Below are 24278 nucleotides of genomic sequence, written 5' to 3' on the forward strand. Positions count from 1 at the left end.
TTGTGCGGGTCCGTGAGGGAGATAGGCCGTGCACACCGCTGGCACTTCTTAAACCCTGGCTGGGGGGGCATGAAAGTAAAAACGGCTTCTGCCAAATCGAAGGCCGAGGCCTCGATGGTGGCAGCAGGCCCCGCCGGGGCAAAACCGAAATGAAGAAAAAAATGAAGAAACAAACTCTCGGGGTTTTTTTTTTTTTTAAAAAAGAAAAGAAAGAAAGGAAAAATATTTCCCGAAAAGGTTTCGCGAGCGGGAAGGCGTATAAGAAAAGTTTTCAACAGCCGTTGAAAAATGCGTCTTCTTAGCTCCACGGAAACTAAGAAACTGGGGACCGCGCGCCTCTGTCGGGCGGGAAGGCACTCGCGCGTGCGCGGTGCGGCCTACTAGAACTTTCCAAGTTCTTAGAGTGCAATCACTCTAAAATTGTCCGTACCGGGGCTCCGTCGGTGCCGTCACCCATCAGTCAAGAATATGCTGCCTGCTTGTCCTGGGATAACTACAGGTATGGAACTACAACTATGGAAAAATGAAACACAGTTTTGCAGCGCAGAACAGGGAAACTCCACTAGTGTTATAAAACCTAACTTTAACAATGTTTAATACAATTTAGAAGACAGAAAATATAATTTTCAATATGCAGCAAGAGTAAATAATGTTCCATTACAATTAAGTGGGCTGAGGTGTTGTGTGTGTGAGAAATATAGATTAGCCTGTTGAGATCAGAACCGTATTCTGCTGTTGCTGAAGCAAACAAAAACCAGTTATAATGATGCCCTCACCGGATGCCCTGAAAGACGAATTTAACAGGGGCTGCTCTTGATTACCCATCAACAATGAACTGAGTAGTTACTGACAAAAAATTGATTGCTTTTTCACTGTATTCACCTATAGATTTGATGGGCGCATAGCTAAATATACAGCATCTTATGTGGAAAGAAAAATTCGACACAAAGGTCACTTCGGAACTCAGAGTCCCAGAGTGAAAAGGCACAATACCTTTTGCTCCCTTTCATCGTTCTCAGGCCCTATTAAATAATCTCAGAATCTTTCAACTATAACAAAATTTGTGGTGTTCAGCCTACTTTATTTATTTACAACAAAGTGCTTACAGTCCTGCCACATAGTCTACAAGGCCAATCCTGTGGCAATGGACTCCATATAAAGGGACCTGCCACTGAAAACTGAAGTTTCACATGGCAGCCAGGTGAGCAACCATAATGAAAGGACCATTAACCTACCATCCTCGGCATAACATAAGGACCACATAGGCACATAAGACACAACTCTCTCTCAAATGGTTTGGACAACCTCATGTAATGCTTTAAAAACTAAAGGAAGTTTTAAAAGTGATTCTCTGGTGTACCAAAAGTAACCAATGCCAGAAGCTTAGATGTGATGTGCTCTTTCCTCTAACAGCTTATCAACAGGAAGGCTTAAAAATGTATTACCCACAAAGAGCACAATTCTCGAAACGCATGTTCTATACAGAATCAGGCCCAAAGAATCCAATTCATTAAGCCCCCCCCCAAAAAATCAAACAAACATTGTAGTAATTACCCTATTTTACACCAAAGCCTGTAAAAATGGTTCAAAAATCAAACCAAACACCAAACATTTCCCTTAATCTCTGGTGGATTTTTATTTATTAAAGTTAGGGCGAGTCCTAAATTCTGATTGTTAGAACAGTGGTAGAGCTGCAGCAGTAGCATATTCTTAAAGAGCAGGCTGGAATGGAGACTGAGCCAATACTGCATGTACTCTGCTCTCAGGCCCCACAATTGGTGCACTCCCTCCTGGCTTCTGCACAGAAGGTAGGGTCTGAGAGAAGAATGCATGCGGATGACGACTCTCGCCATCAAGAACTTATTAAGATCCAGTGCCACTGTTCCAGCAATCGGGTCTTGGCACCGATCTCTATTTGAACAAAAACATATGTGGGGAATGAAGAGAAAGTTAGGTGTTCTGCCTTTTACTGGATGGGAAGAAATTTTTTTAAAGTGTATATTGGTGGGTAGCTGCAAAGGGAGAGTAACTTCTTTTTTACAAAACCTACTTTTTAAAATAATTATTTTAATTGGCTGCTTTTCTAAAATGACATGTACCATCTCTAAGAGACTGAAAAGAGGTAGTGGGGAGAGCCTTTACTCCTCAATCTCATGCATCCTCTTCTTTCTCCTCCCCCTCACATTTCAGTTTTCATTACCCCATCATCAGCCCTGTAGTCAGACCACATTGTTATGGGAAAATAGCAAGCCAGTCCATGGAATACTAAAGGCAGAGAAACACTGCTTTAAAATTTGTAGAAACAAAAATTATCAACAACTTACAAATGATACCTTTTTACTAGACTAATTTAATAATTTTGTGCTGTGGGCAAAAAGAAAAAAATGGCACTACAAAACTAGTCACAAATGTCTCAAGTAACTAAAATAACCCTACCAACAGCAGAATGCCTATGCAAACTTTAATAAAAGGGTATGCAGCTGTGGCATTCAAGTGCCACAAAAATCAGTCAAGTATTCAAGGTAGCCCACTAAAAATGCATCAAAATGCACTAGCCCCATTGTGTGCAAATGCTTCTCATACATATTTGATGTGGATATTCTGAAAAGTGTAACTAGTTTGTAGCACAAGGAATGGAGCTGTCAATCCATTCTACAGTAATGAGCAAAATGTAATCTTATCCAGCCAGAAATGAATATGGTGGGATAAAAACCTCCTAAATTAAAAGAAAAACCTAGTACTTTGAAAATGATCAGTTTCTTGTACATTATACTGCAGAGAGACCCAGTATCTTGAAAAGCACCTTTCTATACTTGGGCACTATTGTTCTTAGGGATCAAACAGATTGTAATTAGCTATTACTTGAAGACAATTTACCAACAGGCACTCTTTTAAAACAGGCATTTAACTTCAATTAAGTTTTTTTTTTTCACTTTATTAAAAGCATAAGTATGAGAGAAACTCGCAAAAGAATTAGCAATCACTTCCTGGCTACAATAAACTACGCATACTTGCTTAAAAAGTTATTAGTGTAATGTTTGTGTACATACATATACATGCTGTATTTGTTACTTTTATCTGGTGAATGTCAAAGAGTATATGTTTCTGATGATAAATTACAAGAGGACAAGATAAACTTAAGGAATGACAAGCTTTACAAACTGGACTGAAATTTAGCCAGGACATTGGAATCAATAATCCTTATTAGCACAAAAAGGTCCACAGAATCAATTTAGTTCATACACTAGAGAAGGCTCATCTCCGCATGTACAAGATGGCATCTTTAGTAGCATAAGGCATGCCGGATGTCATGCTGGGTATGGCTTTAGTAACGGCTCAGAGGTAAGAAATCACCCCTTGTTTCCTACCAAGGCCATCATCTGATCTGCTCCTGGGAGCATACCTAATTTACAGTTAAAATTTCAAATCAAAGCATCTTCCCCAAAAGAAAACAAACATACTCCTACCTGGATCGTGTTCGTTTCTTGCTAATTCCGGGCATGCAGCCACCACGATAAGCACTTGGAACACTTTTTTCTCTTTCTTTTTCCTCTCGATAGCTTTCAGGGGATGGAACTCTTCTTCTAGGGGATCTGGACCGTGACCTGACAAGATGAAATGCATCTTATTACTGCTGCTGACTTTGAGCTACCAAAAGCATCAGAGCTCCTAGTATGCTCCCAGACAAAATACTTGGGAAAAACTCTGACTACTGTAAGTTTTTTCAACTTTTATTCTGGTTGCATCAAACACATCATTATTTCTCATTTCTGCCAACACTACTGAAGAAATACCTGTGAAATAAATACTCTTCACTGCAGGAGCACACAGTATACAAAGAGGTAAAATTGTTAGTCGCTGTTCAAACCTCTATTGAGAGTGCAGAGATTTTACAATGCATTTTGACTGCTCATTGACTTTACTGTATCCATACTTCACAACAAATTGTTATAGAAAATATAACCTACACTCTCAAATCTTAATATCACATACAAAAATATAAGCTATGTGGAGGGCTGGAGATAAGAGCATACAGGTAAAATCTGTGTGTGCATGCGCATGTTGTGTATATTCTCCAGACCTTTCAAACTGCTAAGGGTACTCCACATTCACTTTGAACTATGCTAAATACCTAGTGCAATTTTGTTACATTGAACCAGACATTTAAAAACCCATCACAAACAGCACAACTAATTAATGCTATTTACAACCAACTCACCACTTCCCTTAATTCTGAAAGCATTCTTATCCAGTATAATACCCAAGATGATATAATTTAAGGATGTGCATTTGAAATGCCTTTTATATTATTTTATATTGTAATGACTTTTATGTTATTTTATAATGTTAACCGCCTTGATTGCCATGTAGAAAAGGCGGTGTACCAAATCATTAATAAATAAGAAACATACATAACATTTGGTATTATTGTTTTGGCCAAACAATAGGAAAATTTCAAAATTGGGAATTTCTTTTCCTATTTTGTAAAATGGTCAGACCTATATATATCAATTACATATGATGCAAAACATTACTCAACCTTTTATATACTTTTAGGTAAGGAGGTAATTTTGTACAGCCAGTTTTTACACAATGAAAAGGGTTTTTATTAAATTGTATAGGCAGGTATATTCATAAAAAGTACATACATGGAAAAGTGTGCACCTACTCTTATATGATCTGAACGCAGGTGCTTCTGGGAGTGTAGCTTGGACATAGCAGAGGTGGACCGTAATGTACCCCTGTACTGTATGGAGCATACATGCACAGAGTACATATACACATTTACACTTTTGAGACTAGTGCAAATTTGTGCACTGGCATTTGTGCATTATTGGGCACAATTTGGGAGCCTGTATTATAAAGCTTATGTAGCCTTTATAAAATATTCAAAAACATCCCAGAAAAGTATAGGTGGAATAAATAACTCTAATCCAAATACACCTCATCTCAAATCATGCATTTATTGAAAAGTGATAATTCATATAAATATCAATAGGAATGGGACTATCATTTGCAGAGGCTTCTAAAGTTATTAATGCATCCATTGATACTGAACTACCATCTACAGATGATATCATCAATCCCATAATTTTCAAAGATTTATAAAATTATTCCTCATAAGTACATTTTCTGTTGCTGTGTTTTTCCCAGTAACATTTGAATGAGATGCCATTTATCCAAAAAGCTTTGAATCTTTTCCTACATGCTATAGCTTGACTATTTCCTTACCACCTCAATATAAAAATGGAGGTTAAATGATCTTTTAGTTATAAGATGGCTGCAAAATGATATGGAAATCCATGTGAGAGAAAAATGTCAACATTCCAAATGCGAGCCTAGAAAATGTTTCTCTGTATTGGGATTACCTGGAAATATTAAGATTTGCTCAGTTTCCTGGCATGACCAATTGATGAGTTCCTTCTCCTTGGTAAGGCTATAGATTTCCAAAGGGAAAGAAAGGAGGACTGCAATGATTTGTTCTCACAAGGATGGTACCCTCTAAATTTTGAAATAACATGAATGTGGAAGAAATGATAGAATTTTGAAACAAATTTTAAGGAAGAAAAGGGATGGTAAATAAGACTAAGATTATTATAATGTCTCTGTATCACTCCAAAGTGCTATTTCACCTTGAGTACTGCGTTCAATTCTAGACACCATATCTCAGAAAACATATAGTGGAATTAGAAAAGGCTAAAAAAAGAGCAACCAAGATGATAAAGGGGATGAACTTCTCTTGCATGAGGAAAAACTAAATAGATTAGAGCTCTTAAACTTGGAAGAGATAACTGAGGGGAGAAATGATTGAAATCTACAAAATCCTGAGTGGTGTAGAATGGGTACAAGTGAATCGGTGTTTTACTCCATCAAAAATTAGTAAGACTAGGGGACAACTCAATGAAGTTACAAGGAAATACTTTTAAAACCAATAGGAGGAAATACTTTTTTATAACTCAAAGAATAGTTAAGCTCTGGATCTGTTACCAGAGGATGCAGAAGTTAGTAAAGCTGGATTTGAAAATTATTTGGACAAATTGCTGGAGAAAAGTCTACTACTGAGAGACATGGGAGAAGCTACTGCTTGCTCTGGGATTGGTAGTATAGAATGTTACTACTATTTAGGTTTTTATTAGGTACTTGTGACCTGGATTGGACACTGTGGAAACAGGATACTGGGCTAGATGGACCACTGGTCTGACCCAATATGGCTATTATTCTTATGATCATCTACAACTGCTGGTATCGGGCTCTAAGAAAAGTACACTTCAGTTCTCTGACTCCTATACAGACTGGAAACATATACTACGAAGACTGGAGAGATTACAGTGGAAATACAGCTCTAATGAAATCAAGGCACTTTGGAAGAAGCAGGTGAAACAATATAAAATAAATTCAAGCACATATACTTAGGAGATACAAACTGAGGATGCTTGAGATAAGCTGAAGGGACTGTGTACTGTAGTGAAAGTGATATCTGAGCCAAGTCAGACAGAAGCAGATTCTGAAGACTTAAGGAATATTGCTGAATTTGTTTGTTCTGATTTATTTGGGGGTTGCAATTGGCCACTTTTGGGAGTGAGGTGTCAATAAGTGTTCTTATATGATAAAGATGGGGGGGGGGAAGGGATAAAGGGAAGAGGGGATAGGTTTGATAAAGGGGGACATTGAGGAGCTTTTTTTCTATTGACAAGAAAACAAATATTAAAAGTACTTTCAAAGGTTAAATCTTCATTCTGTACACTGGATCCTTTCCCCTCAACTAAAGTCTCAGGAATTGGACCTTGAGGAACAATTGATAAAGAATACAAATATTTATTTGAGGGGATGATGACTGCCAGAATATTTGAAATGTTTTAGCCAATTCTGAAAAAACCCTAAATGGATCTAGATATTTTGACCAACTATAGACTAATTTTGAATATTCCATTCTTTAAGAAAGGTCATCGGGTCACTGGCAGCTGACCAGCTGAATTTTTGGAATCTTGTTCCATAAGTAGTATATTTTAATCTGGCTTTTTTTTTTTTTTTTTACAATTATAGTATAGAAACTGTTGATTTCACTTCTAGCTGAAGTATATTATGGACAGACAATGAAACAGTGGCTACCTTTGACATGGTACAATACGATTTGATGATTTCTAGGCTCAGAAAGATAGGAAAAGCAGATATTGTGCTACATTGGCTATCTTTATATTGAAAGCAGATAACTATTATTGGTTAATGCTATTCAGCAGCATGGAATATGAATGATATGTTAAATCCTTTCCCCTTCTTTAGTTAATATTTTTTCTCTCCACTTTGTATGATCTTAGAGGCTTCTGGTTTATAGTTCCATGATGACATACAAGTTGTCTCACAGGCATATGAGTATGAAAAAAAAAATTAGGTGTTAAAAGTCAGTGGCAAGTTGGCTAAATTTAAACAGGCTAAAACTTAATGTTAGTAACTAGAGAAATGGCTAGAGAAATGAACAGCCTTAATTGGATATCAACTTACAGACTGAGGGAGTCCAGATCTCCTTGCAGCAGTCAGCTAGAAACTTAGGAATTTGACTGGACTTATCTTTGGGTTTTTTTTAGTTTTTTTAACGTTCATATTTTGAAACTTTTTCAGACTGTTTCATGGCAGTTTTGCATGATACATCACTTTAATATGGAAAACTTATGAATGGTACTAATCTACCGGTAATCTAATACAAGATTTATGAAACACGCTAAAACAGATAGAGTTCAATCTGGCCGCATAGTTGGTTATTGAGAATGGACATTTCCCTGTTAATTCTAGGAATTTAACTTGCTTCCAGTGAAGTATCAATGTTTCTCTACATTGTTGGTTCTATTTTTAAAAACAAGAAGTGTGATGGGCCTGCTGTATTTGGGTGAGTTTGCCAATTACATTCCTTCCAGGGATCTTATTTGAATGTTTTCCGCTGTAGTTTCTGTTCTTTTGAATAAGTTACCAGAGATAATCAGGCATGAGAAAAGTCTTTGTTTCTGCAAGGCAGTAAAAGCAGGGTTGTTACAGCAGATATACAGGAATTTTCAATGGGTTATGCTTAGGTCTAATTTATTTATTTAAAAAATGTCTATACCGTTAAAACTAAACAATTTACATAATTTACATACATAATTTTGTAAAAACATAATAAAACAGACACACAATCATCAGAAATCATATCTACAAATTTATATAATGAGAATCACGAATAATTCATCAACTGTGCAGAGAGGAAAATTATTGGCTAAAAAAGGCATCTACAAATAATTGTGTCTTGAGTAATTTTCTAAACATGCCTATTTCACTACAGTTTCGTATTGTGTTTTAACTATATAAGAGATGAAACTGGATGTGTGCGTTTGCAAATAATTTGTTTTATCTGTATGACTGTAAATTGCCTTGGGCTACTTGGTAGAGGTGATAAATTTGAATAAATACATCTTAATTGAAAACTAAGCATCTCATGATGCATTCTGTTTTCTTAATCACCACTCTGAGCTAATTAATTGGATAAACATACAGGAACCAGATTAGCAGGAAGCGTCACAGTTAGTGAAGTATACCAGGGAAGTGATTAACAGCAAACTGAAGTTTTTAATCTGTAAAATCTAATTACAGGTTTAAGTTTCAGATTTAAACTTTTATTTGTGAAATCATTAAGGATAATTATGGCATGAATCAATTTACTGAAAAAGTATCCTTCCCCAAATCGTATACCATTTGAGAACCTGAACTAAATATTAAGCTTATATTTTAACTACCCTAAAATAAAAAGATTGTTGTTCATATTGTCTGTGGCTATTATTTCAATTTATTCCTCAAGATATAGTATATGTGCAAAATATCCTTAGCTGGAATAGCCTGCAGAAAGCTTGAAAGAGTGTCATAATCTACTCAAACACAAAGCCACTAACACAGAATATCACATCTGATTTAAGTCTAATGTACTATAACTATTGCTGTGATGTTTCAAGGCCACAAAAGGACTTAAGAGCTAAACTGGACACTAAGGTCTGGATTCTATAAAGGACATGTAACTTTAGGTGTGGTTTAGACATCCAGCTAAGTGTGATTCTATAATTAATAGACGCACTATAGAGAATTGCGCTTAGCAAGTCTAGATGCATCTAAATAGACACCCTTTACAGAATTGCCTTTTAGGCGTCACAGACGTCCTATTATTATGTCTCCTATTATCAGCAATATGTTTCAGAGAGCGCTAACCCACATTTTGTTCATTTTGTTGTAAAAGCTCACCTGCTCCCTGAGGAAAGGGTTGAAACGGTTACTCCGCTGGAGAGGTGGTGCTGATAAGCAAACTAAACCCACTACTGACTACCTTATATGTATTTAGTAGGTTAAGCAATGAAAGAAATTGAATAAAAGTAAATAAGTATAAAATAAGTATAAAAGTACAAAGACGAATGAATTTAAGAAGTCAAAAAAAGTTAAATATAAATTTTAAAAAACACTGGAATAATGAGGAGTTTAGCCAGCTTGAGCTAGCTGGTTTTCTGAAGACCCCATGGTTGAATATTAGCAATTCTGCACAATTTTGAAAAGGATTTGCACTTGATGAATTCACATTATATTCTTTTTGTATGATTGAGTTGAGATTTCTATTACTATTAAATTAAAAGTTTCAAGTCATTATTATGACGTCATTAGAATGGCGATTTTATGCTGTTTTTCATTAAAATTGTTTGCAGTGAAATGCTGGTACCACTATTATTTTATTTATCTTTTTTTATTTTTTAAATCTTTATTCATTTTCAAATATTACAACAAGTGTATAATAAACAATCAGAAAAATTTTAACAAATCACTTGACAATTTACTTATATTCCCTCAAATATATAGATATATATATTACACTAAACTTAATTATACTTTTTGGTGGAATTCAGTATGCCATATATATAAAATGGAAAGGGTGCTTGCTATGCAACAAGGAAATTATAATAAGTTTTAAAAGATTTTGGGGCCATTGATTATTTATTCTAATGATCAGACATCTTAAACACCTTAGTATTAGATAAGATATAGGGGGGGGATTGTGAAAGGTAATAATTGATAACTTGTTTCTTATTAATGTATGAGTGGGTGAGATGGGACTCTTTTTTATTTATCTTTTTTTAAAAAAAATTATTTCTCTTCTGTGACAGGGAGGAATGGGGGATTCGAACCAGCAACGTCAGGTACTCTAACCACTGCACCACACACTCAGCTGGGCTCTATATTTAGGTGCAACTTAGATGGACATTACTTAGGCGTGCTTGAGGCATCCTCTTATAGCTGAATGGGGCTTTTATTTTTGGGCTAAAGATGACTCCAGGTTGATTTTAAGCTCAAAATATGTCAAGCTTAGGAGAAAAGTTTTGAGAAAAGTAATTTATTTAAAAGTCTAAGAAATGATGCATTATTTATACATATTTAACAAATATTGAGATATATACAAAAAGTTTTTCTAATTGAGAGCACAAAATTGAAAACTCCATTATAAAATAAAGTGAAGCCAGTGACGATCTGATACATAAAGCTCACCGCTATGAATGTTTATTGAGTGGTGGTGCTGAGCCTCTGAAGAAATTATAGAGATGTTGGTATAAGAGTTTGTAAACTTAGAGAAAGAAAGCTGTTCATATTGTTGATTCTATAAGTACAGATCTGATATAGTAAAGAAATTCATCTAAGTTGGGACAGGGGAATGGACAAAGATACTTGACTCACAGAGGAGTGACTAGACCTGCAAGTGTGTGTGTGTGGGTGTGGGGTGGGGGGGTGGGAAGGGAGGAAGATATGCTTGGCCAGTGGAGAAAGGGAGATGCCAGACCATAGGGAGCAGAGAAGGGATTCAGGGTGCGAGTGAGAAAGGTGCTGGTGGGTGATTGGGAGAGGTGGGGTAAGGGGACATAGATGCTGTACCCACAATTGAAGGTGGGAGGGAGGGGATGTTAGAGAGAGGAAGAGAGAGTGACCCAGACCAGAAAGTGGGCGGGAAGGAAGGAAGAGATTCTTAGCCAGTGGAGAGAGAGATAGCAGACTATGGGGGGGCATGGAGGAGATTCAGGATGTGAGTGAGAGAGGGGTGGTATTTAGAGGGAGATAACTGCAGTTGGAGTGAGAAAGGGAACTGAGGAGGCTAGACTCTAAGAAAGGAAAAGGAAGTAAGGAATTTCAGGTCTTAGAATGGGGTAATTCTATGCAAAACACTACAAATAAACTTTGCAGAATTTTTAAATATTGTGCACAGAATTTTCTTTTTTTTGTGTGCAGATTCTGTCAGGAGTAAACTATATAAATGTGAAACAAAAGTGACAATTCTGAACTTTTCTGTCCCAGGATCCTGAGGACCCTTTTCCTCTTCTGCAAGGTACAAGTGGGTCACACTGTTGGACATTGTATCACTTGCTCCATATTGCTTTGAAATTTCAATCTACTGTATTTAAAATCAAGTTAAAATACAGAATGCAGATTTTCTGTAATCCTGAGGGACTCTCCTTCTAGCTAACTGCATCTGCTTTTGTACTCTTTCTGTCCACTAGTCTCTACTGCATTCCAGTCAAGAACGATGAGGGAAAGCAAAGTTCAGTACATAGAACACTTACATATTCTGTCATGAAAACTAATTTACTAAAAAGAAAGAGTTTTCTCCTGGTTTGCCACAGAAACAATACAGAGGCACTAGGCATAAAATAAGGAACATAATAGTTTAATATTATTTCCATATGACCATATAACAGGTGGAAAAGAGCTACAGATAATTTTTTGTAAAATTTCACCTCTGCCAATTCTATACTTCCTGGAACTTGAGGACAGCAGGGGTAGGGACAGAATATAAAGAGATAAGGAAACACTACAATAGCTGAATAAGCAAAACAAAGAACAGAACAAATAATAAATGAATTACTAGGGTTATGACCCACAAGAAGTGCATTTATTTATTCATTCATTCAATTTTCTATACTGTTCTCCCAGGGGAACTCAGAAGGTTTACATGAATTCAAGTACTCAATCATTTCACTGGTCTGGATAAGGAAGGTGAAATTTAAACTTACTTGTGAATTCAATTTTGATTAAACCTGCCAAACCAGTCCAGAACTCACTTATTGAAATCCTGGCAATCAAGGGCTCTATGCCTAATATATTCATAAAACTAACCGTGAGTATGTTCTTGCCTACTTCGATGGTAGATGGCCTAGTTGTACCCTTGAGGTATGGTTCATCTCATTCTTGGGTTAGTGACCATGCAGTGAAGTTATTTATGTCATAAAATTTGTTTTTGGTGATAAATTACCTATGGTTATCTTAGCTTTGACATAGGATACTGAGAAACTGAAGGCAGTACTAGAAGTCAAATTTTGAGTTTTTTCATATTTATATACTGGTCTAGGAGGCCTCGGAGTGGAAGTATGTCAGGTCTTAACAGGGGGGGTCGCTAAATCGATGAGTCAGATTTTTTTGATGAATCAGGCAACTAGGGCTTATTTTGGGGGTACAGCTTATATTAGGAGCACCTCAAAAATCATGTTAGGGCTTATTTTATGGTTAGGTCTTATATTCAGGGAAAGACAGTAGTCAAATGTGTCTTTACAGAAACAGGGTACTGTTCCTGCAAACAATATATGCTGACACAATAGCTTTACAGATCCATTTGGAAATTGTGGCCTTGGAAGCGGGCGCACCACATCTAGCTGGATTAGTAAGCATAAAAAGATGGTCAGATAGCCTAAACTTGTTGCTGATCTCAAGATAGAAACATAGAAACATGATGGCAGATAAAGGCCAAATGGCCTATCCGCAGTAACCATTATCTCTTTCTCTCCCTGAGAGATCCCATGTGCCTATGCCTTCCTGAATTCAGACACAGTCCCAGTCACTTCTTCTGGGAGATTGTTCCATGCATCTACTTTCTGTAAAAAAGTATTTCCTTAGATTACTCTGGAGCCTATCACCTCTTAACTTCATCCTCTGCCCTCTCATTCCAGTGCTTCCTTTCAATTGAAAGAGATGCGACTCATGCACATTTATGCCATGTAGATATTTAAACTTGTCTACATATTTCCCTTCTCCCGCCTTTCCTCTAAAGTATACATATTGAGATCTTTAAGTCTGTCCCCATACGCTTTATTACGAAGACCAAGCACCATTTTAGTAAACTTCCTCTGGACCGACTCCATCCTTTTTATATCTTTTTGAAGATGTAGTCATCAGAATTGTACACAATATTCTAAATGAGGCCTCACCAAAGTCTTATACTTACAGGGGCATCAATGCTTCCTTTTTCCTACTAGCCATACCTCTTCCTATGCACCCTAGCATCCTTCTAGCTTTAAACATCCAATTTCTTCAGAATCTGGTCCTTTTTCTCGGAATCTGTAGACTGCAGCACTGGCAATCTGACTTCCTAATTGACATAGAATGCCAAAACAACCTTTGGTAAAAAGTATAGAACAGTGTGCAAAGAGACTCCAGCTTCAGTAAATCTAAGGAAAGGCTCTCTGTAAGAAATGACGTGCAACTTCGAGACCCTTCTTGCTGAGGTAGCAGCCACCAGAAAAACCTGGGTCTGGCCTGTTGTCCTTCCCTGTTTTTACACTCTCTGAGAGTTTCCCCTCCTGATGAAACATTCTGCGAAATCCGGATCATGGGGTTACTTCAGAGGGAAGTGTAGCATGGTGTAACAGCATACAAGGGGTAGAAAGAAGTGGCAGAAATGGAATAACACTGCCGATAAGGCAAAGATAAGTACCTTGGCTGTATTTAACGTGTCTGGGCAGTATGAGACTTTTTGAAGGGCTGTGATGGTCCCATGTGCCACTATTGCTTGAACCCATTGAGCACGTAGTTGGTTGGTCTGAGCACTTCATAAAAAACAATTTAAAAAAAAAATAAATTTGATGATTGTGTTTTGTAATATACACTCTGTAATAAATTGTTAGAGAAGTATTTTCCTACACAGAGGGTTTTTGTAGCATATTTCTTTCTATTTGGCCTATTTGATAATAGTACCATATAACAGTGCAACGCTGATGGAGCTGGCTTGGCTAGCAAGCTCATTATCTGAGATTAAACTGTCTGTGAGCCTCTGGAAGATGGACATTGCCATCTCCATGTTGGACAAGATACTCAGGTATTCCAGGGACTGCGGACCTCCTGAGACACCGCTTGCACTCCTTCAGAGAATGACAGATATCTTATCATCCAGGTATAGATGAACCTATAAGTCCATCTTCCGCAGGTGGACAGCCATTACTACCATCACCTTGGTGAATGTGCAAGGTGCAGTTGCCAATCCAAAGGGAAGCGCCAAGAACTGGTTAATAGTTTTCCAGAACATGAAACCTCAGGAACTGTCTATGGTCTGGAAATATGGGAAAATGCAAATAGACCTCTGTCAAATCCAGTGAGGCTAGGAACTTCCCCCAGGCAACTGCTACTATGACAGATCGAACTGTCTCCCAGCAAAAGCACAAACCTTTGAGCACTTCATTTACATAAGATCCAGAATAGGTCTCTAATCGTCTGAGCCTTTCTTTGGCACAATGAAGTATATGGATTATCTGCCCGAGACCAAATCTTCTGGTGGCACAAGCTCTATGGCTTGAATATTCAACAACCTTCATACTGTGGCCTCTACCCTGAATGCTTTTTTTGGTCATCCTGCTAGGGAGTCCACAAACCAGTCTGTTAAAGGACGGGGAAAATTCCAGGTTGTAACCTCTCTAAATGATTTCCAGTATCCAGTGGTCTGACAATATCTGTGCCCCGGCTTGCCCAAAGTTCAAGAGCTGTCCCCCCTATGCTGAGGGGAACTGCTCTGGACCTGGTGTCAGTGTGTCTTTTTTGGAGGCTAAATCAGGATGGGAACTGGAGGCCAGGCTTTGCTTGGGATCTGAGAACCTCTGGATCCTTGGAAGGATTTCTGAGAGGCGGCTCCTCCTGAGTACTGTCGAGAGGGCCTGGAGCCCCTAGAGGCTTTGGGTCTACTGTCGGGCAAAGATTTTGGACAATGATCCTCTACACTGGCCATGAGATCGTCCAGTCCATTACCGAACAACATTTGTCCCTTGAAAGGAAGTCTGCTAAGAGTAGCCTTGAAGGTGGAATCATCAGCCCATTGCCTGATCCAGATCATTCTCTGGGCTGGTATCGAATAAGCCAAAACTTTGCTCATGACCCTGATGTCATATAGGGCATCCACCATGTAATCCACCCCTGTTAATAAGAGCTCATTGCTCACTTACTCAAGACTCTGCAACCTGGAATGACAAGCACGGGTCACAAAGGAGGCCGCTGTAGCCACTTTGATTCCTAAAGCCAAAGTCTTGAACTTTTGAGAACCACATTCACTCTGCGATTCTGCATATTCTTTAGCAGCACTCCTCCCTCGCTTGGTAGGGAAGAGCACTTGGCAACCTGTGCCATCAAGGAATCCACCTTGTGCTGAGCAAACATCTGGTGACACTCCTGTGCCATCAGATAGTTGAGCCACAATCCTGGCAACTTTAAGGGACCTTTCAGTAGCATCCCAACTGTTATCAGGACACCAGGGAAATGTAGAAGACTGGGCTCTCACTCCACTCATAATAGAGGGAGGGAGCTGAGGAGACCTGCTGAGAGTCCAACTCCTGTAGCGAATCAGAAATTAGATCCATTGAGCCTGCAGGAATCACTGTTGCTGACCTGTTGAAGCCAGAGATTGAAAGAAGGGGGATGCAGGGACCGCAGAAGTCCAGCCTGCTCCCCCAACAATGGTCTTAAAGACCTCTGCAGCAGGGTGGGTGAACCAGGCCCATCTAGATCCTCCCGTGGCTGTATCTCTGGTCTCCAGACACCAAAACTTTTAACAGCAACTGTGACAAAAGCAGATGTTCACAAGATGTTCTGCATACAATACAAATATTTGTTATGATAAGATATTTAGAGTAGCAGAAAGCAAAGGGATTTATTTTAGCAGGTTTAATACTTTCTTGTCAATTATTATACTGTAATTGCATCCCTGGGGTCTGGCGATAGCAGGCAGTTAATACCTCAATATTGTATGGGTTCTTAGTTTCAGTTAAAAAGTCCACAAGGGATTGCTCTCAGTTCCTGCTAGAGACCAGGGCTGTGGAGTCAGTAGATAAATGTTCCGACTCCGACTCCTCAGTTTTTTGTACTTCAGACTCCGACTCCGACTCTAGGTACCCGAAATTTTCTCCGACTCCTTGACTCTGACTCCACACTGGTTAATTTTCAGATCGTTAAAATGGAATGTCAAGTTGAGAGAAATGAGCATTTTCAACACCACCTTCTTTTTGCTTTTAATCAAGGTTCTAAGGCCGCAGAAGCTGCTTGTAACATTTGTGCTGTGTATATAGTGGGTGCTATAGCTGAAAGAATCGCTCGTGATTGGTATGTCAAGTTCAAAAATGGAGTCGGAAGATAAATGTTCCGACTCCGACTCCTCAGTTTTTAGTACTACTGACTCCGACTCCAGGTACCCGAAATTTCCTCCGACTCCTCGACTCTGACTCCACAGCCCTGCTAGAGACCATGCACTTATTTTATCCAAAAGGAGAGCAACGGTCATCAGAGATTAACAGAATTCACTCTGCCCACAGACAGATACTCATTCACCTGAACAACATGTACCTCTTACTTGATTCTAGCAGCACTGAAACTATGACAAACTAGAGCACAAAAAGACAATATCACTGACTGAACAGGATAGAAAATGAGGGAGTTATGCAATAGATACTTTTATGTTTCAGTTTTCTAGCAAGCATTTTACATAAGATGAAAATATAGCCACCTTATTTGTTCCAATGCATAATTCTTCACTAAAAAAGCAATTAACTACATATTTAAGGTATAAGGTCTGTCATCCATCCACTCCTATCCATACATACAGATTTTGGATTCTAGATTTTACTACTGTATACAGTATACTTGAATATAAACCAAGATTTGGGGGTATAAAAATGGTCCAAAAATGGTGTCTCGGTTTACATTTGAGTCCTCTGGTCTGCACCTGCCCTCCGCCCCCACCTAGACCTCTTGCAAACCTCCTGTGGGCCTGCCTGAAGCCCTGGTGGTCCAGTGGTGAGCCAGGACAGGAACGATCCTTCCCGCATCCTGTCCTGGCCAAATCTAAACCAATCCTCCTCTTCCCTGACCCCTGCAGACCTTATCCTTTAAAGCTCTGGTAGTTTAGTGGTAAAGTAGAGCAAGAACAATCTTCCTAAGCTCCTGCCCCATGAGGGCGAGACTGCAACAGGAACTCACAGCAGGCATTTTTGATCATGACTCTCATGGGGCAGGAGCGTAGGAAGATTGTTCCTGCCCTGCTTCACCACTAGACCACCAAGGCTTTAATGGTAAGATCTGCAGGGGTCAGAGAGGCAAGATGGTTTAGAGTTGGCTGGGACATGTTGTGGGAGGGATTGCTCCTGTCCTGGTTCACTGTTGGAACACCAGGGCTTCAGGCTGGCCTGTAGTGGGCATCGGGGACTGAGTAGGAAGGGAATGAAGAAAGGAGGGAGAAAAGGAGGGCTGGGTGCAAGTTAGGGCATTTGAATATAACACCCCTTCCCCCGGTTTATATTCGAGTCAACCTTTTTTTTTTTTTCTCCTTTTTTGGGGAAAATTGGTTATCTTGGTGTGTATTTTTTTCTAATCTGAAATCAAAGTGAGTTAAACAATCAAATACAGTTGATTATGCAACTCACCTTGAGCAAGGAGCTAACTGCTAACTGAGGCAATTAAGTGTGAATGACCTCTAGAATAACGGGGGGGGAAGAGGGGGGGCACTAGTGGGATTTGGAGCCTGACTTCCTTATTGTCTGCTTCCCTGCGAAGTACCATTAGTTTTAAGACGATGGCCTTAAAGCATCAGACAAATCAGAGGCATAGCTATGGTTGGGTGCAGGCCCACCCAGCGACAGTAGCATACTGCCCTATCTTCTTCTCAACTCCTTAGTTTCCTGACATCTGACCTATCTCCAAAAGCCGTCCCTCCCTGGTGTATCTTATGGGCATCCCTGGAACAAGCAACGATTCATTTCTTCTCCAAGCGCCAGTCACCCAGGCTCCATGTCTTGCCCTCGCTGATGTTATTTCCCGTTTCCTGTCCTCTGGGACATGGCAGATGGAAGCCTAGGGGGCCGGCACATGAAATGAATCGCTGCTTGCGCTGGAGATTCCTGTAAGTTACACCAGGGTAGGGATGGGGTTTGGAGATAGGAAAGCAGATGCAGGAAGGACACAGAGGTGTGAGGAGAGATGCTGGATAGGTATACAAACCTGTATTTATTTCATATCTCTTGGGGGGGCATGTAAGTTAACTGTGGGTCCATCCAAAATACTGGGTCTGGCTACGCCACTGAAACAAACAAAATGATTCACACCCTCAGGTCTCTGCTCACCTTGAGCGTCTGACGGTTCTGTAGGCACTGGGAAGTGAATGCTTTGCTTTTGGGTGGGACCTTGACCTGGGTTTGGAAGCAGAATGGTGCTTTGTAGGTGTTCGAGACCGTGACCTTTTTTTGTGCTTCTTCTTTTTCTTTTCTTTTTCTTCTTCTCGTGGAGGTTCTTTACTTTTGCTTTTGCTTGAAGGCTTTACAATTGGTTTGATGAAATCAGAAGTGGGTAAAGCATCTCCAAATGTATATGTCATGCTGCTTACAGCCTAAGAAGAAAAATAAGATTGTTGACTATAACTAGAAATGCTTAAATGTGGACATATTCAATATTTAATACAAAGAAATTGATTTGGCATAAGCTCTTCATTGAATAGCATTCTTTTGCTCTTTCCTCAAAAACTTTAGATTTACAGGACAGCACAAACTGGAGCTATATTGTGGGCCTGCACATAAAAGAAGGGAGGAATAAAAAGGAGGTTTACAAAAAGTTCACAGTTTAAGGTCTGTCTAGTACAGAATTTTTAAATATATTACACACACTGTTTTAAGCAAGGCCACTCAAGTTATAAGAATTTCTTACAGTCTTTCAACACTCAATGCATCTGATCTACTAAAGATGCTGCAAGAACAATGGAAGCTATCAACTACTCACTGCATCTTCAATACAGAGGAAGTATCATTTTGCGAAGGTGCCATACTTTCAGATTGGTCTTTCTACCTGCTATCTTTATAGTATTCCTTAGCAACATAAGATTAAAAAAATGTTTTATTTTGATGCTTGCCTTCATTCCATGTTTTTCAAACTGAACTCAGCTTATTAAAGTGCTTATCAGGATCCTTATAGTAAGAGAACCCCTAACTGAAGACACACGTCAGAGCCAATGTTAATAGCTCAAATGATAGTTTAAATGTAGTAATCTGATGCATTTATGTTTTCTTTCAACCACACTAGCTATGCAATCAGATTTCAAAGACTATCCCACCAAGACCAGAGAGAAAATAGAAGCAAATGTAGCACAAGAAAAAAAATATATACAAAAAGAATAGTAACTAAGAATAAAATCAGTAATCAAGATTTCGAAAAATAGCTTGGTATTAGAAGGAATTTTTCTATCTGTTTAAAACTGTCTGCGGCAGATTTATATCACAGGCTACCTCTTCTCATCTCCTGATGACACACCAACCAACAGGTCCATCCTGCATTGACATAGCCTTGGCAGGAGAGGCCACTAAAGTTTACTTTTTCACTGCAAAGGTCCATAAGCAGTTTCCCACTCTGCTTATCTGTAACTTTACACACATTAGCTACGGTTGTATTTTCTAGTCCCCTGGAAAAAGAGAGTTTATGTATTTACCCTGGTAAACTCTTTTCCAGTAAATAGGTGAGACATTCTATACAGTAGGGTTATTTTCCTTTAATCACATGGTTGCAGAAGGAATTCACTCCAGATTTTTTACTCTGTCTCTATAGTACTTCACTGTGCAGTTTAGTACCCTCTACAGCAGACATATCAAACTCTGGCCCAACCTGATTCAATTTAATTTTTTTTCTTCTTAGCTATTTCTAGGCAAGAATCTAAAGCTCTACCCGGTACTGTGCTTGGGTTCCAACTGCCGAAATCTCTGTCAAAACCTACTCCAGCCCATCTACACCCTCCCAGCCATTTAAGCCCTTTCCAGCCCATCCTCCCTCAAACGGCCATATATAGACCGTGCAAGTCTGCCCAGTACTGGTGAGGATGGTGAGCATGGAGAAAGAAGAAAACATTAATTGGGCAGGAGACCCTGGTGAGCAAGTTAACAGACAGACAGACAACAAAAGGTAGAAAAAAATCATTTTATTTGCTGTTTTGTGATTACAATATGTCAGATTTGAAATGTGTATCCTGCCAGAGCTGGTGTTAGACAGCAAGTGTGAACTAGAACCTAAAAGAGAGAGGAAAACTCTTTTTTATTTATTTTGTTTACATCACAGAGCCGGGGTGGGGTTAGAGAGGTTGTAACCTTATACTTCTACTAAGACTAAGGGATCCTTTTATTAAGGTGCGCATTTAGCGCATGGTAAATCGGTTAGCGTACCTTAATAAAAGGCTCCTAAGTATCTTAATAAAAAATTTGGCCCGCGACTTAGCCTATGTTTTAGATTTCAGACCCTTATGTGATTGAGTTAGTACCAAGCAAGGAGAGCAACCCAGAACATGTGAATTAGAGGTACCTATAGCAACAGGCTCAAATCAACTGTTCTGCTCAAGAATTCAAACAACATTAAAGTGAAATGCCTACACTGGCTTCAAAGAAGCTGAGAAACCACTCCCCAATAAATGGAAACGTATATACAAATTCTTTCCAGCTCTCAAGGGCTGACAGGCATTCAAGAAATAGCTTGGAGAAGCATAAACAGACTGAAAACTTTACGCAGGTGCAGTAAATACTGGGCAGGAGTCTAGAATGTCTCACCTATCTACTGGAAAAGAGCTTACCAGGGTAAGTACATAATCTCTTTTTCCAGTGGAATAGGTGAGACATTCTAGAAAGTAGGGACGTACAAAAGCAGGCCCCCAAAAGCTAGGGTGGACTTGTAGCGTCGACCCATAAGACCGAGGACCCAAAGGCGGAGTCCTGTGTTGCTGCCATGTCCACTCTGTAGAACTTGGCAAATGTGTGAACAGAAGACCACGTTGCTGGCCGGCAAATCTCCAAAGAGGACACACTTCTGGCAGAATGCGCCTTGACGGGCACATGATAAAAATAATAACTTTATTCTTATATACCGCCAACAATCTTGCGACTTCTAGGCGGTTCACAACGAAGAGAAACTGTACAGACAGCGACTTACAGAGTATAGTTGAGAACATCTGATAGTAACAACAGTGATAATAATAGCAACAGTTTATATACTGCAGGACCGTGAAGTTCCGTGCGATTTACAATGAATTAGAGAAATTCCATAAATTGAATGGAGCAATCATAGTTAGAGATCAGAGGTTAACAGTTTACAAGATCAGATCTGGGTGGGATTACGAAGGGGGCTATTGTCCTGAATCATTACCTAGGTATTTCGAGAACAGGAATGCTTTTAGGTGTTTTCTAAATTCACCATAGTTGTTTGTGTGTGTAATTAGTTTTTCTAAGTCTTTGCCCCATAAGGCTGCTTGATACGATAGAAGTTGTTGATGGTATCTCTTATATTTGCATCCTCTAGCCGGTGGGGAAACGAATGAGACTATGTCCCTGCAAGAATGTGAGTTGACGAGCCATCTGGAAATCGTGGCCTTGGAAGTGGGAGCACCCTGCTGAACAAAATGAATCGAAAAAATAAAATAAACAAAAAACACGCTAGTGTAATTGCTGTAATTTCTTAAAAGTCCTCTTGGAACTCCATATTCCTTATACTTTAATCAATGGATAGATTGTGCTCAGAGACATGGAGGAAAAAAGGGAAAGAAAGTCCCCAAAAAACCTCACCACCCAATCATTGCAAAACTTCCACCTTAACACACTTTTATATGTGCATGACTTGAAGGATTGTATTATTGAAAAAGCACTTATCTTTTATGTATAGTTCTTTGGCCTCGACATGCCACGTTTCAAAATTTCTTCAGAAAGCCAAATGGTAATAGCGAAAGACTCTTTTAAATCTTCCAGAATGGGTGTCAGTCTCTGGTCTAGCTTGCAATTCAGCTTTCAGTGAACTTCCGATATCTGCTGTCATTTGGCTTCCTGAAGAAATTTTGAAACGTGGCACGTCGAGGCCAAAGAACTATACATTTAAGATAAGTGCTTTTTCAATAATACAATCTTTCAAGTCATGCACATATAAAAGTGTGTTAAGGTGGAAGTTTTGCAATGATTGGGTGGTGAGGTTTTCTGGGGACTTTCTGTCCTTTTTTTCCTCCATGTCTCTGAGCACAATCTATCCACTGATTAAAGTATAAGGAATACGGAGTTCCAAGAGGACTTTTAAGTAATTACAGCAATTACACTAGCGTGTTTTTTGTTTATTTTCTTGAATTTTTTTCACGCTGTTTGATTTTTGAAGTTATTTTCCTCCTGTGTAGTTTTGAACAGAATGAGTCAGCACAAATGGTCAAAGAGACAAAACTCGTTGGTGACCTCCAAGTAACACAGAAGAATTCTGCGCACACCCAGTTTCTTCAACAGGCGATTCTGTGCCTGGGAACCTATCGGCTGAAAGTCAGGCAAACACACATCCTGACTGACTAGGAAAACTAAAATCATGTTCAGCAAGCAGGAAGGAACCATCCAAAAGGAAGCACGGAAGAAAGAGTCCCTGCCAGACCAAGCCCTCAGTACCAACACCCGATGCACCCAAGTAATGGTGACCAGAAAAATGGTCTTGAGCATCAAGTCCAAGAGGTAGTGGCTGTACTCACTCGAGGAACGTAGGGAGAGAGGAGACATGATTGAGACGTTTAAGTTTATTAAGATGGAAGAAGAGATTCTCTTTCTCAAAGGACCCTCAGCCACAAGAGGGCATCTACTCAAACTCAGGGGCGGGAAATTTCATGGCGACACCAGGAAATATTTCTTCACCGAAAGAGTGGTTGATCCTTGGAACGAGCTCCCGGTGCAGGTGATCGAGGCAAACAGCGTACAAGAATTTAAGAGCAAATGGGATGCCCATGTGGGATCCCTTAGAGGGTTAAGCCAAGGGAATCTGTCACCAGGAGTGGGATCCCTAGGATAGTAGACTTGGGGGTGCATCAGTAGAGTGGGCAAACCTGAAGGGCTTCGGCCCTTATCTGCCGTCATCTTCTATGTTTCTAAAGGGGCTCAAAAGACGCCCTAGCAAGGCTAGACAATACCCAGTTAAGGTCCTGGGAAGGGAAAAGGTGATTAACCGGTGGTCGGACCCAAAGAGCTCCCTTCAAGAGTCTAGCAACCTTAGGATGAGACACCAAAGAAGACCGACGCTTTCAGGATCTGGCCACATGGACTCGAAGAGAAGCCACAATAAGGCCTGTATCCAAACTAGCCTGAAGAAAGAAGAGAATTAGTGAGATCGGAGCTGAATAAGGGTCCACCTTTTGAGGTTTGATCGTTCTTTTAAGGATGTTTTAATTCCTTGTTAGCTCGGCAATTCGGGCTTTTTATTGCGCTTCCCCCTCCTTGTGTTTTTCCTGTTATCCATTCTTTTCTATCCAAACATTGTAGTTCCTTCCTATCTCCTTTTGTTCCAGTATGTCCAGTATATTCGTATGTCTTCGTTTCATGGCCCTTGTATTGTATTTTTATAGTTTTAATTTCTGTAAAACCGCTTTGAATTCTGACAAGGCGGTTTATCAAAATTTTAATAAACTTGGCCCTTGTGCACACCAACTGAAGTCCAAAGTTACTTTTTCTTTTTAGGTTTCTACTTTACTTATTTTTCCAAAATAAAAGTATAGAGAGAACAAATTGAAAAAGTTTATAAAAAATATAAGCAACTTGACGGAGAAAAAAAGAGATATGTCTTCACTCCGCAGTAAATGAAAAACTGACAATTCATGAGCTGGCTTCGGGTGAGAAGACACTTGTGCATGAACGGTGCGGACAGTCTAAAAAGTTTGCTAAAGCTTAAAGTGATACTACATTTTTCACTGTTTGTACCGGGGCTCCGTGGATGACGTCACACTATTTGTGAGAATATGCTGCCTGCTTGTCTAAGGCTAAAAATAGGATTCAAGAAAACTGAAAAAAAGTAGTAATTTAAAAAGTCAGTGTTCTTGGGTTTGAGAAAATGACAGCCTACAACAAGCTCACACCCTGTTCAGTAGTTTTACACATACGAAAACCAAGCTACCAAATGGGTGCAGCTCCAAAATACCCAAGTTGGATTCTTAATTATTGTGCCATGCAGAATTAAACTGA

General features: G+C 39.3%; 1 protein-coding gene across 3 annotated transcripts in view; it reads right to left on the reverse strand.

Annotated features, from left to right (window-relative positions):
* The window catches only part of SFSWAP (splicing factor SWAP), a 292952-nt gene that overhangs the window by 54909 nt on the left and 213765 nt on the right, over positions 1 to 24278 (reverse strand). For all 3 annotated transcript variants that reach the window (XM_033954220.1, XM_033954221.1, XM_033954222.1), the window contains 2 exons: positions 18411 to 18673; positions 3468 to 3605 (listed from right to left, as the gene is read on the reverse strand). In XM_033954220.1, coding sequence (XP_033810111.1) covers positions 3468 to 3605; positions 18411 to 18673 — 401 coding nt within the window. The remainder of the gene's footprint in view (positions 1 to 3467; positions 3606 to 18410; positions 18674 to 24278) is intronic.

This window comes from Geotrypetes seraphini, chromosome 8 (genome assembly GCF_902459505.1).
Source record: "Geotrypetes seraphini chromosome 8, aGeoSer1.1, whole genome shotgun sequence".
NCBI lineage: Eukaryota > Metazoa > Chordata > Amphibia > Gymnophiona > Dermophiidae > Geotrypetes > Geotrypetes seraphini.